This window comes from Eubalaena glacialis, chromosome 14, assembly GCF_028564815.1.
Source record: "Eubalaena glacialis isolate mEubGla1 chromosome 14, mEubGla1.1.hap2.+ XY, whole genome shotgun sequence".
Taxonomy (NCBI): domain Eukaryota; kingdom Metazoa; phylum Chordata; class Mammalia; order Artiodactyla; family Balaenidae; genus Eubalaena; species Eubalaena glacialis.
Window position 1 is genome coordinate 7,043,551 of NC_083729.1, and position 19,060 is coordinate 7,062,610.

At 40.3% G+C, this 19,060-nt stretch overlaps 1 protein-coding gene across 3 annotated transcripts in view; it reads left to right on the plus strand.

Annotated features, from left to right (window-relative positions):
* The window catches only part of TAF1B (TATA-box binding protein associated factor, RNA polymerase I subunit B), a 56,368-nt gene that overhangs the window by 6,399 nt on the left and 30,909 nt on the right, over nt 1-19,060 (plus strand). Inside the window, exons 4-7 of one of the 3 annotated variants that reach the window (XM_061211047.1) lie at nt 724-821; nt 2,527-2,622; nt 5,425-5,578; nt 11,414-11,570. In XM_061211047.1, coding sequence (XP_061067030.1) covers nt 724-821; nt 2,527-2,622; nt 5,425-5,578; nt 11,414-11,570 — 505 coding nt within the window. Of the gene's footprint in view, nt 1-723; nt 822-2,526; nt 2,623-5,424; nt 5,579-11,413; nt 11,571-19,060 lie in introns of those variants that run through there. The other 2 variants (XM_061211049.1, XM_061211048.1) reach the window with 2 other exon arrangements.

Sequence of the window (19,060 nt, forward strand, 5' to 3'; positions counted from 1 at the left end):
TCTTCAACTGGTAGTTTTATTTAAACGTGTAGCTTTGTCCATTGTAGTGGCAGTTCTCGTCACAATCTCTCAAGGTTGTTTTGAGGTTGGAAGAAAATAACCTACTCAAAATACCTGGTAACTAGGCTGAGCTCAATAAATCTTAGTTTCCTTGCTTTCAGTTTCACCCCAGAACCTAGAACCATCTTGAGAAAAGGAGAATGCCGTTGTGCAGTTTATTTTCTTCGTATGTTCTTATGGCCCTTTCCTGCGATCTTGGAGCTTCACATCTTCACTTTTGTTCATTCATTCTCCAAATACTCATTGTTCCCTTTCCATTTGAGTTGGAACAGAGGAGTCATAGAAGCAGTGGCTGAGTGTTGCGTATCCTTTCATTTAGGATTCTGCTGGGCATTGTTCAGGACAGTGTACATTTATAAAACTTACTTCACTTTTTTAATGTGGTGACTATTCATTTTTCTGTCTCTGACATTAACATTTCAGAAAAATTACAGATAATTTAAAATATTTAAAATCTGATAAATTATAAAAATGATGTTTAGCTTTAGCATTTATGTACAGATTTGCCAGATGGGAAGCAAGAGAGTATAAGAATGGAAACTCTACTCAGGGGTACGAAAAAATTCCAGTTGAAGTGTATAAAACACAATTGTAACTATGTAGCAGCATTACATTTAGTAAGTTAGGAATGCAAATATCTGAAACCTGTCATTTGTCATTTAGAGAAAGGCTGGGATTGGTATGTGTGTGAAGGTTTTCAGCACATACTTTATCAACAAGCAAAAGCCTTACAGACCCTTGGAGTAGGCCCAGAGTTAAAGGTAAGTCCATTTGTGCCTAGATGTTAGCTTTACATTTTGTTGTTTGAAGAACAGTAGATTTAGAGTGATCCTAAGGAGGGCTACCAGTAATAACATTAGGCCTACTAGAAAGAATCATTTTTCTCATGATTTTGCTTTAATCCTTTTACTAGACCAGCAATTCCCAAAGTGTGTTCTACAGGATAGAAATAAGCAATATATCCAAAAGAAAATAAGGTTTTAGTCTTCAGGTGTTTAGGAAACACTGGGTTAAAGTAAAACAAATAACTTTGCCCACTTATTGGTGCTTTTTATGTGTTAATGTGCTTTTTAATTTCCTAGGGGTTGTAGTATGCAGTCTTCACAATTTGAGAGCAAAATCCTTTGGCATGTATGTGTGTGGGCAGCATCCATCGGGCCTTGAGTTCCAGAGAATGCACTTTGTGGAGTGATACATTAAACCAGTGGTTTTTAAACTTGAGTGTGTGTGTATCAGAATCACCTAAAAGGCTTGTTAAAACACAGATTGCTTGACCTCATTCCAGGGTTTCTGATTAAGTAGGTCTGGAGTAGGGCCCAAGGATTTGCAGTTCTAACAAGTTTCCAGGTGACACTGGTGCTGCTGGGTTCAGCTTAGCTGGAGAGAGGGTTTCATGCATATGTGGAGTGAGTAAACACGACAGTGTATAGCAATATGCTCATAAATGAAAATAAGAGCAAAAAGAAAAGGGCGAAAGATCAATGTCTCCTGAAGTCACCAAGAAGAGATTCGTAAAGTAGCCTTTGCCGTTCAAACCAGTGTCTGCGGCAGGCTGGCAGGATGACCCGGGGGCCAGTGCGTGGCCTACGTGGACCCTGAGCCTTACCCGTGGCAGTCATCGCGTTAGGTAAGGTCACTGGTAGTCTGGGCCTTGTGAATCTGGTTTCTCCTTCATAGTCATCCTACGTATAAGTGTTTTTCAATAAGTGGTTTCTGTTAGTTACACCAAATAGCTTCAGTAGGGTTTATACCTGTGTAGCCTTCTACCTGCTTCATCGGGATTGATCCTGAAAACAATTTCTCTGAAATTAACCAATGAGTATAACTGTTTAGACCTGACCAGTTAAATGGCACAGCCAGAACACAGGCTCTGGAATCAGGACCGACTCCAAATCCCATTCATGGCTTTTCTACTTATTGGCTGGGTCATTTTGGCAAAGTTACTCAGTTTCTTCAGTGGTAAAATAAGAGATAATAGCTATCTTGCAGGATTGTGTTAAAGCTTATGGATGCCTTGTACCTAGCAGGTGATGAATAAATGGAAAAATTGTTTTGTTTGTTTGTTTTGTTTTACTTTCACTTGGACGAGGGTGGGGGCAGTGAGAGGGAGGGGTGTCAGTAGGTCACTGGACCCAGTAGCAGCTTTGCCCCTAACTGGAAGTGTAGTCACATGTAAGTTGCTTTCTTTCTCTGAATCTTAATTTGCTTAACTTGTCAAAGGAAGGGATTCAACTAGGTGACTTTAAGGAACTAAAATCTAAGATTAAGAAGAATTTATTCCATGCTTCCCATATACCTGACATTGAAATGATCATTCTTCTAAAGGAAATTTAGGTAAGAAAGGTAAGAATACATTTAGATGGAAGCAGTATGTAAAGTACAGGAGAGTAGAGATTCTGTGGTGTAGATGTGCCAGTATATTTTTCATCATAACCTGAAGCACCACTCATTTCCCTTCTACCTTAGAATGAAGTTTTACATAGTTTTTGGAAGCGCTACCTTCAGAAGAGCAAGCAGGCATATTGTAAAAACCCAGTTTATACCAGTAGAAGGAAAACTACGGTAAGTCACAAATCTGAAAAGTGGGACCAGAAAACATGTCTAGCGAAAGGTAGTGATGAAGATGAGGTTCAACCTTACCTGGGTTTATGATGCTTGTCAGAGGATTTTCAGTGAAGAGGTTTCCCTTATAGTCCAGAAGGACAGGGTCACTGATCTAGACATTGACCCCAAATAAGACATTGACATCTGAAATTTGTGGCTAAGTTTCTAAATAGAAGCTTAAGGAGTTTCTACCATTGTACTATTAAAAACTTCTTTGCATATATTATTCTTTCTGCTTGGAACACCTACTTCCTTTACTTGGTGTTTCAAGATTCAGCTCAGTTATCATCTGGGTGTTTCACCACCCCACCCCCATCCATCAAAGCAGTTAGATTTTTAGCAGTTTGCTATTAGTGCTTTGTAAGTGTGCCATGGATCATTTTATTTGGGGTAGGGGAGGATTCCACTGCTGAGAAACATGGGTTTGGTAAGCTTTGATGTGTTTTATGTGTGATACTTACTCTCCAGGGCTGGGAAGAGATTCTGAATCTATTTGACAGACTTTTGTTAAGAGCTTAGAAACTTGGCCCAGTGTTTCCTTGTTTGGTTGGGGTCTCGTAGGTGCCACATGCAGAATTTAGTGACCCAGCAGTGAAAGAAATAGGTCCTAAGAACGAGAAGTTTAGAAATAGCAGGTGGGGGCTTCCCTGGTGGCGCAGTGGTTGAGAATCCGCCTGCCAATGCAGGGGTCATGGGTTCAAGCCCTGGTCCGGGAAGATCCCACATGCCGTGGAGCAACTAAGCCCGTGTGCCACAGCTGCTGAGCCTGTGCTCTAGAGCCCGCGAGCCACAACTACTGAGCTTGCGTGCCGCAACTGCTGAAGCCTGCCCGCCTAGGGTCCGTGCTCCGCAACGAGAGAGGTCACCGCAACGAGAGGCCCGCGCACCGCAACGAGGAGTGGCCCCCGCTCGCCGCAACTAGAGAAAGCCCGTGCGTAGCAACAAAGACCCAACGCAGCCAAAAATAAAATAAATAAAATAAATAAATAAATAAATAAATAAGGAAAGAAATAGCAGGTGGAGCAGGAATAATGATAGTTCAGTTTTGGGCGTAAGTTTGAGACAGCTTTTGGACATCCAAGAGGAAATGTCAAGTCCTCAGATATACAAATCTTCAACTCAGAGGAGAGGTCTGGGCTGGAGATGTAAATTTAGAAGCTGGCAGCTTACACTATAATCAAATCTAAAATGCCATTGTTTGTAAGATGCACCATTATTTTAAGTACTTCCAAGAAAAGACAATGCTGCAAATTAAATCATGACATGCCACTGATTGTAAGATACATCCTGATTTCAGGGATGTTAAAATGTGGAGACATGGGAGTGCATTTTAGAATTGAAAGCAATATATGTAGTAAATGGTATTTAAAACCACAAGACCAGATGACATCCCTGAGGAGTGAAGACAGAGAAGAGGACCAAGAACTGAGCTCTGGGCCACTCCAGGGTTATGGTGTCTGGGATAAAAGAGGGAGGGATCAGCAAAGAAGTCTGAGGAGCCACTGGTGAGGTGGGAGGAAAGCCTAGGGAGTGAAGGGGGCGTTCTGGAAACCAAGGGACAGAGTGATTCACGAGGAGGGGAGTGATCCACTGGGAGAAATGCTGCCTCCAGGTCAGGAAGGGAGCGGGCTGACAGTCGAAGAGCGGGGCAGTGGGACCAAAACCTCGCCTGGAATGGGGGACTGAGAGGAGAGGAACTGCAGACAGCAAGTCTGGACAGCTCTCTCTGGGCATTTCGCTGCGAAGAAGTACAGAGACATCGCATTGTAGCTGGAGTCAAGGGGAATTGTTTTCTTCAAGTGGAATTCATGATGGTGCACTGATAGGAATGATACAGGAGAAAAGAAATTCTTGATGGAGAAGGAATAGAAGGGAGTGATAATCTTTGAGTAGAAAGGGGGTGGGATCGAGTGCACAAAGGGAGACACTGGCTTTAGAGGGGAGCGTGGACAGCACACCAGAAGAATCCGACAGAGGGCAGAGCGCGTGGTAGAGCTGCCGGCAGACGGTTGCCTGCGGGAGCCTGTGGAAGTTTCCTCAGGATTGCTTCGGTTTTCTCAGAGTCTCCGCTTATCAGCCAGCTTTATGGTTGCCTGGCCCCTCGTGGGCTCGCCTGTCAGAGGGGATGTGCTTGACAGAAGACACAAGCATTATCCTGTCCCTGAATTTTTTGTCTCATTCTCTTGTGAGTTTCTTTAATATGAGCTTTATCTCCTCATAATAAGATCAAGTTTCTTGGCCTGCATGGTTGAGAGCATGGCTTTTTGACTGTGATGTGTTCCCCAAGGTAATGTCGGTCAGTGAGGCCTTTAGGTAGCCAGCCAGCTGACCTTTCTTAGGGACACTCTGACCACCATTTCAACAATACATGTGTGAAAAATTAAACAAGGGTAAGAGATAGTATATCCTTGTCAAGCCTTAGTGTGCCTGGAGTCATTATTGACACTTGATGTTTTTATTGGTGTTGATACTAGAGCTGCAAGAGAGGTGTTAGTTACAGAGAGAAGGAGGCCTGACATGTCTGCCTGTTTCCTTTCTCACGCTTGTTTGAAGCCCTTCTCCAAGAAGCATTGCCGGGAGATGCTGGGGAGCACATGTGGGAGTCAGGGTCTTTCAGCCTCGGACTGGGCAGACGGCTGCAGGTCTCTAGAGGGGTTCCTTTTCTGGTGTTTGTGATGCTCAGGAATTGTTTAAGTTTGTGGAAATTAATTATGTTGTAAATTCCTGTAAAGTCATAATTTATATTATTTTACAAAATAGGTATTAGAAGATAATCCAAGTCATTCAGACTGGGATAGTGAGCCTGAGCTGCTGAGTGACTTGAGCTGTCCTTCTTTTGTTGAAAGCGGAGCAGAATCTCAGCCTGATGTCCACGCTCAAAAGGCTTTCCCCATCATCAAAGCGTCACAATCAGGTAAGATGAGAATCAAGCTACCTAGAATTTTAAAGCTGGCAATGCATCTTAAAAATAGTCTAATCTCTTCATATTCCAAGGAGGGAAACTTGGACTAGCAAGGAAGAATGACTTGTTGAATCATATGGCAAGGAGAAAGGTAAACTAAATGAAATCTTAGTGCAATTTTTAAAAAGGTACATCGTCTCTACATGAGTTTTTTGGTGTGATTTTTAAAGGGAGCTAAACAGTAAGTAGATCCAGAAAGGATTCTAGCTCCATAAAGATAGGTGTGGGCTCAGAATTTTCGGAGAAAAGTTGCAGCAGAGAAATGACAGAACTTAGCCATAAGGTAAGATAGACAAGAGTCAAAGATAAGTCTCCCAGTTTCTCAGCATAGCAGGCTGAATAAAACGTACCATATTATGTGTGTGTATACAGGTGTCTTACCTTCTGATTTAATTCCATAATTTAAAGTAGATAAGGAATATATTTAAGGTTATAGATATAGACCTCCTGAAAGCATTCATTCATGATTTTAGTTGTTTCCACACTCCTTTAAAAAAAAAAAAAGTGGTAGAAAACAGAGCTCAAAGAACAGACCAAGAATTTATTATAGATTGCTAGAATCTTGATGTGTGCTGATAGAGTTCTTTGAGAGATAGCTTCCAAAACCTCTGGTGTTAGGGATTGTTGAAATCTGCATTAAGCATGGTTATATAAAATTTTCAACAAAACACATCAGAAGTATGGAGTGCTTCTTTGCAAGCCCCTTGCCCTCCAAAGATTAAAAATTCCTATTATCAGCATATCCCCATTTGTTTTGTTTTGTTTTGTTTTGTTTTCTTCAGCATATCTACATTTCTTGTTGGACTGCACAGTGACACAGATATCAGTTAAGTTACATTTTGTGTCCAAAGAAGTTAGAATCATAGGCTAATTGGGCAGCATGGAATCTCTGGCGTTTCCTTCTCCATGCTTTCAGGCAAGCCTGGCTCAGATAGTCCCAGAGGACTAGGACTCTAAACCATCCAAGCCTTTTATTTATTTAAAAAAAATATTTATTTATTTGGTTTGTTTGTTTGCTTATTTTGGCTGTGCTGGGTCTTAGTTGCAGCACGCAGAATCTTCGTTGCAGCATGCAGACTCTCAGTTGTGGCATGCATGCAGGATCTAGTTCCCTGACCGGGGATCAAACCCAGGCCCCCTGCATTGGGCGTGCAGAGTCTTACCCACTGGACCACCAGGGAAGTACCCCCATCCAAGCCTTTTAAATAAAGCATCGTGATTATTTACCTATGTTAGGGGTTTTTGTTTGCATGTTTGTTTTTTAGTAAATGATGATCCTTAGAGCCTTATTTTCATTTTTACATTAAGTGTAACTATTAAAACAACTCTTATTACAAAACTATATAATGGAGATATTCATGGGAATTCCCTGGCGGTCTAGTGGTTAGGACTTTCACTGCCGTGGCCCGGGTTCAATTCCTGGTCGGGGGGACTAAGAGCCCACAAGCTGCGAGGTGTGGCCAAAAAAATGCAGATATTCATAAAGAAAATAAAATCACCAGTTATTGTATCACCTCAGAATAACCACTGCCACTGTATTCTACTATACTCCAAAAGGTTTTTTTTTTTTTTTTAATTGGAGTATAATTGCTTTACAATGTTGTGTTAGTTTCTGTTGTACAACAAAGTGAATCAGCTATAAGTATACATATATCCCCATATCCCCTCCCTCTGGGCCTCACTCCCATCCTCCCTATCCCACCCCTCTAGGTCGTCACAAAGCATCGAGCTGATCTCCCTGTGCTATGTAGCAGCTTCCCACTAGCCATCCATTTTACATTTGGTAGTGTATATATGTCCATGCCACTCTCTCACTTTGTCCCAGCTCAGGTTTTTTATTCATGTATATATAAAGAGAAAGGGAAAGAGTTTTATTATTTTGTTTTGCAAAAATGTGAGCTATTTCTTCATTCTTTAAATTTTTTTAATCAGAATTCTACATGCATGTTAATTCAAATAAATTTATGACTTGTTATTATAAATTACAAAAATAACAGATAAAAATAAATTGCAGTTCATTGTCTCCCCGAAATGTCCTGTTTCCAAGAGGCATTCATTTTCAACTCTTTTGCAACCTGCGTATCTCTATCGCATGCTTCTAGTACTACATCTTGATATCCGGTTTTGGACATTAGCAATTAAATTCCCACTATGGAAGATGAAGCCTTAGCTCTTTCGCTCATCCTTCACTGCCCCCTCCCCATGTCGTTACCAACACACAATTATGAATTTCTCATTCTCTATCTTTCCAATATAATTTTTTACTGGATCAAGTTTTGGTGCTTAAATTGTAAGTGTATAAATGCTATTCAGAACTGAACCACATAGCTTACTATGATTACTTTTTCTGTATATCTTTTGGTTTTTCCAGAGTTGATAATTGTCTTGTTATTTGTTTAGTTTTCTATTTATTTATTACTAATCTATAATTTATTACTAATGTATCTCCACACTTCCCCTCAGTTCTGAAAATCTCTCAATTCCTTAGATATTCTGTCAATTTCATCTTCTGTAATAGACTTTCTGGAGCTTCTGAGCTGCTCTGATCTAGAATGATGTATTTCTAGACCTGTGTCCCAGCTGTCTTTGGGATCTCTTTACCACCATTCCAAGGATTCTGCCACCTCTCTTTTGTTAAATTTCTTATTTCCTTGATCTCCCTTCATCTTCCCTCTTGGTTCACTCCCTCATTTTTGTGGAGCATCTTTTCTTATTTTGCTGAGGATATTAATATTATTTCCCACTGATTTGAAAATTTGTTTTGGCCTTGCCTTTTTATATGAGAGGATTTCTTCAAGTGTTTAGCGAGCTTAAGAAGGCTAGTCCTGTTTAAGAATGGAGATTGAAAAGTGGATTGAAACTTTGTACCCATGGTTAATCTTGTCAGCTCTGCTCTGGTTTATTTTCTTAGTGAACCTTCAGCATTGTCATCTTTAATTTTTTTCCCCCTTAGCTGATCAGATTTTCCATTCGGAGGTTGTAACCCTGACTGTTCTGGGAACTGGGTGGGAAAAAGGCCTCAGGGGAGGAGGGGGTTGTCTCAATACTCAATATGTAAACGTTCACTTAATCCTCCTGTTTTCAGTAAGATACCCCTACTTCAACTGTGTATGTGACTGATGCCCTATCCCAGAGAGCCCTTTGTTTTACTGTCTCTAGAGGAGAAACTTCCAATTTTCTGGCAAGATTGGGGAGCAGTCATTTGGCCGCATGGAGTTTGGGGAGAAGTCTGGGTGCCTAACTTCTTCTTAATCGGACTTTCAAGCTATCCTCCCAGTATTAGTCCTACTTCACTCAGTTTCCAGGGGTACCTGGTTTAACCGATTCCTGAGCTTTCTTTAGAGGTCCCCAGGGGAAAATTAGATTGATTTCTGGCTTTCCCTACTGCTGGCTGTGAATCCAGCTTTCTCAGCACTGCTAAGGCAATAATCATCCATCCATTTGCTTTCCAGCTTTTAAAATTTTATTGCTGTTGTCTCCTTTTCCATGTTATTTGTTCTTGTATTTATATCTTTTGAAAATTTCTTTATAATTGAAGTGGGACAGAACAGAGCCTAATGTATGTTTTCAATTTGCCATCTTAACTGGAAGTCCCTACATGTTGTTATATATATAATATATGTGGAAGGTTTTAACATAATATTTTATGGAAATCTGTGTCCTTGTATATTCCTTTAAAACAGTAGTCTTCAAACTTTAGCATCCACCAGAATCACCTGGAGGGCCTGTTAAACCACAGACTGGTAGGTTCGATAATTTGCAGCGCTAGTAAGTTCTCAGGTGATGCTAATATACCTGCTCCAGGGACTGTACCTTGAGAACCACTGATCTAAAGCATTGTGTAAATTGTTATGCACTGCTCCCTTGCATGGAGTTATTTAATTACATTTCTATTCCAGTCACTTGGTTGTTTGAAATTTTTGTCTTATTATAAACAGTGTTGCCACAACATGCCTTGACCCAGAATCTTTGCATGTTTTTAAAATCATTTCACTAGGATGAAATCTGAGGAGTAGAACTGCTAGACCGTTTGTCACCAAATATTTATTGGGTTCCTCTTCCGTGCTAGAGACTGTTCTGAGCTCTGGGGACGCAGTGGTGCGCAAGACTGTCCTCAGGCTGCTTAGAGTGTGCTGGGAGGAGCTGACAATAAATGCAACCATGAAAAAGGAAAGTTCAGTTCCTGATAAATGCAATGAAGAAAGGATTTACAGGATTTGGAAAAGGGGATTTTGAGGGATAATTTGGAGAGTTTTTGCCCAAGAAAGCTTGGAGTTTCTCAGGGTCATTCCTCATCCTGCTTTTTTAATCTACCCTCACTCCTTACTTTAAACACCAGTTATATCCTGACAACCCTAAAATTCTTATCTCTTGCCCATCCTCTCAACTATAGGATTTTTTATATTCAGCTACCTACTCGACATTTCTGTTTGTATGCTTAATAAAATCTTATACTTGTGCAATTCTGATATCTTGATTTCTCTTGTCAAACCTGATCTTCTGCCATCTTCCTTGTCTCAGTAACTGGCATCTCCATTCTCCTTGTTGCTCAGTCCAAAACCCTTAGAATCCTACTTGTCTTCTCTTTTTTTCTCATACTTCACATCCAGTCCATCAGTAAATCCTTTTGACTCTGCTTTCAAAATATGTCCAGAATCCAGCCACTTCTCACCATCTGTAGGGTTGCCACTCCAGTACAAGTGCCCGTCGTTGTCGACCTGGAATCGTGGTCTCCCGTGTGCCCTCCCCAGCTCCACTCTTCATAGCAGCCAGAGGAACCTTTTAAAACCATAAATGAGATCATGTAGCTCTTCTGTTTAAAACTCTCCAGAAACTTCTTACATACTTAGAAGAAAATCTAAAGTACAAATCATGACCGACAAAGCCCTTTAGCAATATGGTTTCTTACTCTCTCCTGTCATGTCTTAACACTTTCCCCTCACCCGTGGTGCTCTCGCCACACTGGCTTCCTTGATGTTCCTTCAGGTTGACTCTGCTAATGTACTTGGTGTTCCTCTCCAGATCCTTAAGACTTATTCTCTGATTTCATTCAGGTCTCTGCTCAGATGTCACTTTCCCAAAGAGGCTTCTCTGACCACCCGTGTAAAATAGCACATGTCTCTTCCCTTCCCATCATTTTGTATGCCCCTCCAGTGCTATTCTTCTGTGTTGTGCTTAACCACTGTCTGCAAATTTTTGTGTGTGGGGGGGCGTTTGTTTACTGTCTCTCACTACTAGTATGTAGGTTTTAAGAGAGATGAGAGACTGTACACTGTCATTTCCCCAGACCTAGAAGAGTGGCACAAAGAATGAGGTGGATAAATATTTGTGGAATGGATGAGGTGAAGATGGAATAATGCCCCGTGGGGGAGGATGCCTGGAGGATGGGAGTGGGAGGGGGTGCTGCCTTAGCTAGTGTTTGGAGAGCCTCTCAGAGAAGGGGACAGGTGAGTTGAGGCATGACTCAAAGGAATTACACATTTTTTGCTTTGTAATTGTCCTTTTATTTATTCGAAAAATTGTTCCTGTTAACTATACAAAAATTCAAACAAGACAAATCCTTCCTTGGAATCTCAGCTCATCCAACTCCCACAAAGAACCAGCAGTTACCTTTTTGGCCAATTTTCTTCTGAATCGTTATTGCTCTTTATTGCCAAGTTGTTCTTTGTAAAGATTATATCAGTAATCTAAAGATATTTAAAATACCTCTTTGGATTTTGCTGTTTTTCTTCTTTGTTGTCCAAAATAGTTGCTTGTACTTTTAAAGATCTCCCTTTGTCCTTTTAGAAACTGCATCTGTCTGTTCTGGATCTCTTGACGGAGTTGAGTATTCACTGCGAAAGGAGAAGGGAATTGTGAAGATGACTGTGCCACGGACGCTAGCTTTCTGCTACCTGTCATTGCTTTGGCAGAGGGAGACAATCACTCTTGCGGATCTTCTGAGGTGAGCTGGGCCTCGTATAATGATGCTTCTGCTGACTATCTGTGTGCACTAGGAGACAACCTTGGATATTTTGGATTTTACAAGGAGGTTTAAATTAAGGAAGGGAAAGATTGGGCAGTCTGAATTCTAACTCTGAAATTTAATTCTCCTTGGGCTAATAATTCATCTCCTTGGTTTCCTTATTTAGGTAGTGGAAATAATACTATTTATCTTACAATGGGGTATTAGAAAATTAATTTTCTAATGTGAGTAAAGTGCTTTGAAGATGAAAAGTGACATTTAATTACCTGAGTAGTAGTATTAAGTATTTTTCATTTTTTTTTTTTAATAAGAGTATTAGTCATTTTATTTTTATTTATTTATTTATTTATTTATTTATGGCTGTGTTGGGTCTTCGTTTCTGTGCGAGGGCTTTCTCTAGTTGTGGCAAGCAGGGGCCACTCTTCATCGCGGTGCACGGGTCTCTCACTATCGCGGCCTCTATTGTTGCGAAGCACAGGCTCCAGACGCGCAGGCTCAGTAATTGTGGCTCACGGGCCTAGTTGCTCCGCGGCATGTGGGATCTTCCCAGACCAGGGCTCGAACCCGTGTCCCCTGCATTGGCAGGCAGATTCTCAACCACTGTGCCACCAGGGAAGCCCAGTATTTTTCATTTTTAAGAGAGAGGATGAACAGATGACCTTTACTTTGGCGAATGTTATTAGTAGTTACACAAAAGCATACATTGGTATTGTTAAGAGCTAAAATACAGGTTGCCTGTGTTTATAAGCCAAAATTAAAAACAAAGCTATTAAAAGAACCTGTTATGTAGATAGTCAGCATTTACATTTTTCAAGGTAATCTGCCGGGTTTTATAGTTAATGAATATATTATGGCGTTCTGTGTAAGAATTTCTCATTAAGTAGAAGATGTGCCAAAATCATTAACGTGTTAATTTTCCCTTGCTTAATATGTATTCTAAATAATAACACTTGAGTTTTTTTCAGTGTGTAGAGTGATTTTAAGAGCACAGATTTAGAACCAGACTCCTGGGTTCAAATCCTGGCTCTGCCACTTACGTGTTATAGGACCTTGAGTAAGTTATTTAATTTCTCTCTGCCTCTGTTTCCTCATTGGTAAAATGAGGCTAATAATAATATCTACCTCAGAGGGTTTGAAACTACTTTCAATAACTAGTACTACATGAAAAGCACATAGCGCCTGGCACATAATAAGAACTCAATGCTGGTTATTGTTGTTTATGTTTTCTTCATCATCATCATTATTATAGGCACTAGGCCCTTTGATTAAATAAAATGCCTCTGGTAAATGAGGATAGTGCCTTTGAATTTGGCCGCATCAACCAAATAACAAGGCTTTTCTCAGATGTGATTAACAGTACATGCAAGTTGAAAACTTCCCTAATATGGAAAAGGAAATAGTCAATCAAGTCCAGGAAGTGCAGAGAGTCCCATACAGGATAAATCCAAGGAGAAACACGCCAAGACACATTAATCCAACTGTCAAAAATTAAATACAGGACTTCTCTGGTGGCGCAGTGGTTGGGAATCTGCCTGCCAATGCAAGGGACACGGGTTCGAGCCCTGGTCCAGGAAGATCCCACATGCCACGGAGCAACTGAGCCCGTGCGCCACAACTACTGAGCCTGTGCGCCACAACTACTGAGCCTGCGTGCTACAACTGCTGAAGCCTGAGCACCTGGAGCCCGTGCTCTGCAACGGGAGAAGCCACCACAATGAGAAGCCTGCACACCATAACGAAGAGTAGCCCCCACTCACCGCAACTAGAGAAAGCCTGCGCACAGCAATGAAGACCCAATGCAGCCAAAAATAAATAAATAAAAAATAAAAATAAATAAAATTAAAAAAGAAAAAATTAAATACAGAGAAAAAATACTAAAAGCAGTGAGGGAAAAGCAACAAATAACATACAAGGGAATCCCCGTAAGGTTAACAGCTGATCTTTCAGCAGAAACCCTGTAAGCCAGAAGGGAGTGGCAGGACATATTTAAAGTGATGAAAGGGAAAAACCTGTAACCAAGATTACTCTACCCAGCAAGGATCTCATTCAGATTCGACAGAGAAATTAAAACCTTTACAGACAAGCAAAAGCTAAGAGAATTCAGCACCACCAAACAAGATTTACAACAAATGCTAAAGGAACTTCTCTAGGCAGGAAACACAAGGGAAAGACTTACAATAACAAACCCAAAACAATTAAGAAAATGGTAATAGGAACATACATACTGATAATTACCTTAAATGTAAATGGATTAAATGCTCCAACCAAAAGACATAGACTGGCTGAATGGATACAAAAACAAGACCCGTATATATGCTGTCTGCAAGAGACCCACTTCAGACCTAGGGACACATACAGACTGAAAGTGAGGGGATGGAAAAAGATATTCCATGCAAATGGAAATCAAAAGAAAGCTGGAGTAGCAATTCTCATATCAGACAAAATAGACTTTAAAATAAAGACTAATACAAGACACAAAGAAGGACACTACATACTGATCAAGGGATCAATCCAAGAAGAAGATATAACAATTATAAATACTTGTGCACCCAACATAGGAGCACCTCAATACATAAGGCAAATGCTAACAGCCATAAAAGGGGAAATCGACAGTAACACAGTCATAGTAGGGGACTTTAACCAATGGACAGATCATCCACAATGAAAATGAATAAGGAAACACAAGCTTTAAATGATACATTAAACAAGATGGACTTAATTGATATTTATAGGACATTCCATCCAAAAACAACAGAATACACTTTCTTCTCAAATGCTTATGGAACATTCTCCAGGATAGATCATGTCTTGGGTTGCAAATCAAGCCTTGGTAAATTTAAAAAAATTGAAGTCATATCAAGTATCTTTTCTGACCATAGTGCTCTGAGACTAGATATCAATTACAGGAAAAAAACTGTAAAAAATACAAACACATGGAGGCCAAACAATATGCTACTAAATAACCAAGAGATCAGTGAAGAAATCAAAGAGGAAATCAAAAAATACCTAGAAACAAATGACAATGAAAACACAATGACCCAAAACCTATGAGATGCAGCAAAAGCAGTTCTAAGAGGGAAGTTTATAGCAGTACAATCCTACCTCAAGAAACAAGAAAAATCTCAAACAACCTAACCTTACACCTAAAGCAATTAGAGAAAGAAGAACAAACAAAACCCAAAGTTAGCAGAAGGAAAGAAATCATAAAGATCAGATCAGAAATAACTGAAAAAGAAATGAAGGAAACGATAGCAAAGATCAATAAAACTAAAAGCTGGTTCTTTGAGAAGATAAACAAAATTGATAAACCATTAGCCAGACTCAAGAAAAAGGGAGAAGACTCAAATCAACAGAAGTAGAAATGAAAAAGGACAAGTAACAACTGACACTGCAGAAATACAAAGGATCGTGAGAGATTACTACAGGCAACTATATGCCAATAAAATGGACAACCTGGAGGAAATGGACACATTCTTAGAAAAGCACAACCTTCTGAGACTGAACCAGGAAGAAATAGAAAATATAAACAGATGAATCACAAGCACTGAAATTGAAACTGTGATTAAAAGTCTTCCAACAAACAAAAGCCCAGGACCAAATGGCTTCACAGGTGAATTCTATCAAACACTTAGAGAAGAGCTAACACCTATCTTTCTCAAACTCTTCCAAAATATAGCAGAGGGAGGAACACTCTGAAACTCATTCTACGAGGCCACCATCACCCTGATAGCAAACCCAGACAAAGATGTTACAAAAAAGGAAAACTACAGGCCAATATTGCTGATGACCATAGATGGCAAAAATCCTCAATAAAATACTAGCAAACAGAATCCAGCAGCTCATTAAAAGGATCATACACCATGATCAAGTGGGGTTTATCCCAGGAATGCAAGGATTCTTCATTATACGCAAATCAATCAATGTGATACACCATATTAACAAATTGAAGGATAAAAACCATATGATAATCTCAGTAGATGCAGAAGAAGCTTCTGACAGAATTCAACACCCATTTGTGACAAAAACGCTCCAGAAAGTAGGCATAGAGGGAACTTACCTCAACATAATAAAGGCCATATATGACCAACCCACAGCCAACATCGTTCTCAATGGTGAAAAGCTGAAACCATTTCCACTAAGATCAGGAACAAGACAAGGTTGACCACTCTCACCACTATTATTCAACATAGTTTTGGAAGTTTTAGCCACAGCAGTCAGAGAAGAACAAGAAATAAAAGGAATCCAAATCGGAAAAGAAGAAGTAAAACTGTCACTGTTTGCAGATGACATGATACTATACATAGAGAATCCTAAAGATGCTACCAGAAAACTACTGGAGCTCATCAATGAATTTGGTAAAGTAGCAGGATACAAAATTAATGGACAGAAATCTCTTGCATTCCTACACACTAATGATGAAAAGTCTGAAAGAGAAATTAAGGAAACACTCCCGTTTACCATTGCAACAAAAAGAATAAAATACCTAGGAATAAACCTACCTAAGGAGACAAAACACCTGTATGCAGAAAACTATAAGACACTGATGAAAGAAATTAAAGATGATACAAACAGATGGAGAGATATACCATGTTCTTGGATTGGAAGAATCAACATTGTGAAAATGATTATACTACCCAAAGCAATCTACAGATGCAATGCAATCCCTATCAAACTACCAGTGGCATTTTTCACAGAAGTAGAACAAAAAATTTCACAATTTGTATGGAAACACAAAAGATCCCGAATAGCCAAAGCAATCTTCAGAAAGAAAAACGAAGCTGAACTAATCAGGCTCCCAGACTTCAGACTATACTACAAAGCTACAGTAATCAAGACAGTATGGTACTGGCACAAAAACAGACATATAGATCAATGGAACAGGATAGAAAGCCCAGAGATAAACCCACACACATATGGTCACCTTATCCTTGATAAAGGAGGGAAGAATATACAATGGAGAAAAGACAGCCTCTTCAATAAGTGGTGCTGGGAAAACTGGACAGCTACATGTAAAAGAAAGAAATGAGAACACTCCCTAACACCATACACAAAAATAAACTCAAAATGGATTAAAGACCTAAATGTAAGGCCAGACACTATAAAACTTTTAGAGGAAAACATAGGCAGAACACTCTATGACATACATCACAGCAAGATCCTTTTTGACCCACCCCCTAGAGAAATGGAAATAAAAACAAAAATAAACAAATGGGACCTAATGAAACTTAAAAGCTTTTGCACAGCAAAGGAAACCATAAACAAGACAAAAAGAACCCTCAGAATGGGAGAAAATATTTGCAAATGAAGCAACTGACAAAGGATTAATCTCCAAAATATACAAGCAGCTCATGCAGCTCAATATCAAAAAAACAAACAACCCAATCCAAAAATGGGCAGAAGACCTAAATAGACATTTCTTCAAAGAAGATATACAGATAGCCAACAAACACATGAAAGGATGCTCAACGTCACTAATCATTAGAGAAATGCAAATCAAAACTACAATGAGATATCACCTCACACCAGTCAGAATGGCCATCATCAAAAAATATACAAACAATAAATGCTGGATAGGGTATGGAGAAAAGGGAACCCTCTTGCACTGTTGGTGGGAAAGTAAATTGATACAGCCACTATGGAGAACAGTATGGAGGTTCCTTAAAAAACTAAAAACAGAACTACCATATGACTCAGCAGTCCCACTACTGGTCTTACACCCTGAGAAAACCATAATTCAAAAAGAGGCATGTACCAAAATGTTCATTGCAGCTCTATTTACAATAGCCAGGACATGGAAGCAACCTAAGTGTCCATCGACAGATGAATGGATAAGGAAGATGTGGCACATATATTCAATGGAATATTACTCAGTCATAAAAAGGAACGAAATTGAGTTATTTGTAGTGAGGTGGATGGACCTAGAGTCTGTCATACAGAGTGAAGTAAGTCAGAAGGAGAAAAACAAATACCGTATGCTAACACATATATATGGAATTAAAAAAAAATGGTTCTGAAGAACCTAGGGGCAGGAGAGGAATAAAGATGCAGACGTAGAGAGTGGACTTGAGGACATGGGGAGGGGGAAGGGTAAGCTGGGACAAAGTGAGAGAGTGGCATGGACATATATACACTACCAGATGTAAAATAGATAGCTAGTGGGAAGCAGCTGCATAGCACAGGGAGATCAGCTCGTGCTTTGTGACCACCTAGAGGGGTGAGATAGGGAGGGTGGGAGGGAGACGCAAGAGGGAGGGGGTATGGGGATATATGTGTAAGTATAGCTGATTCACTTTGTTATACAGCAGCAACTAACACAACAATGTAAAGCAATTATACTCCAATAAAGATGTTTAAAAGAAAACACAAAAAACAGTACATGCAGATAGTCCATGATTCAGTGAATTTTACTGTTAAGCTAAAAACCTCGAGACTTCCCTGGTGGCGCAGTTGTTAAGAATCTGCCTGCCAGTGCAAGCGACATGGGTTTGAGCCCTGGCCCAGGAAGATCCTACATGCCGTGGAGCAACTAAGCCCATGTGCCACAACTACTGAGCCTGAGCTCTAGAGCCTGCAAGCCACAACTACTGAGCCCACGTGCCACAACTCCTGAAGCTTGCGTGCCTAGAGCCCGTGCTCTGCAACAAGAGAAGCCACGACAATGAGAAGCCCGCACACTGCAACGAAGAGTAGCCGCCGCTCACCGCAACTAGAGAAAGCCCGCGCGCAGCAGTGAAGACCCAACGCAGCCAAAAATAAATAAATAAATAAATAAATAAATAAAAACCTCATCTTGTTCTGTATGCCCTCATTGGGTGATCTCATCCTTTCCCAAGGCTTTAATTACCATCTATGTGATGATGACTCCCAAATCTGAATTTCCAGCCCAGACTTGTCTACTGAGGACCAGAGCCATATATTCATATATTCACCTGCCTTCTGGACACTCCTTCATCATCTTTCTCCTCAGTCCAGCTCCTCCTCCAGTATTTCCTTTCTTCGTAAATACCTGGGCCATGTTGCATCCCATACAGGCACCTGAGACTCATCCTTGACTCTTTCCTCTCTCTACGTATAGTTAATCATTATGTCCTGTCAATTATACTTCCAAAATAACTCTCTAACGATTTTTCCCCGATTCCCTCTATCTTCACCTGGGTTACTTAGCAACCTTCCAAGTGAGTCTTGTGCCACTCCTGTCCATTTCCTCCTGATAACCAGAGGGATCTTAATAGAAACAGTCTAATCATGTCACTGGAGCTGGATAACAGGGTTAGACATCCCACCCAGGGCAATCTGTAAGGGGGTAACGCAACTCTCCTAGAAATCTAACAAGATGGAGAAAGTAATATTTGCCCGAAAATTCTTCTCAGGGAGAATATTCTATGTGGTTGGAAGGATGGGGTAAGATCCTGCACCTTTGTCTATCTGTCTCTCTCTCTCTCCCTCCTCTCCTTCTGCCTCTCTCCCCA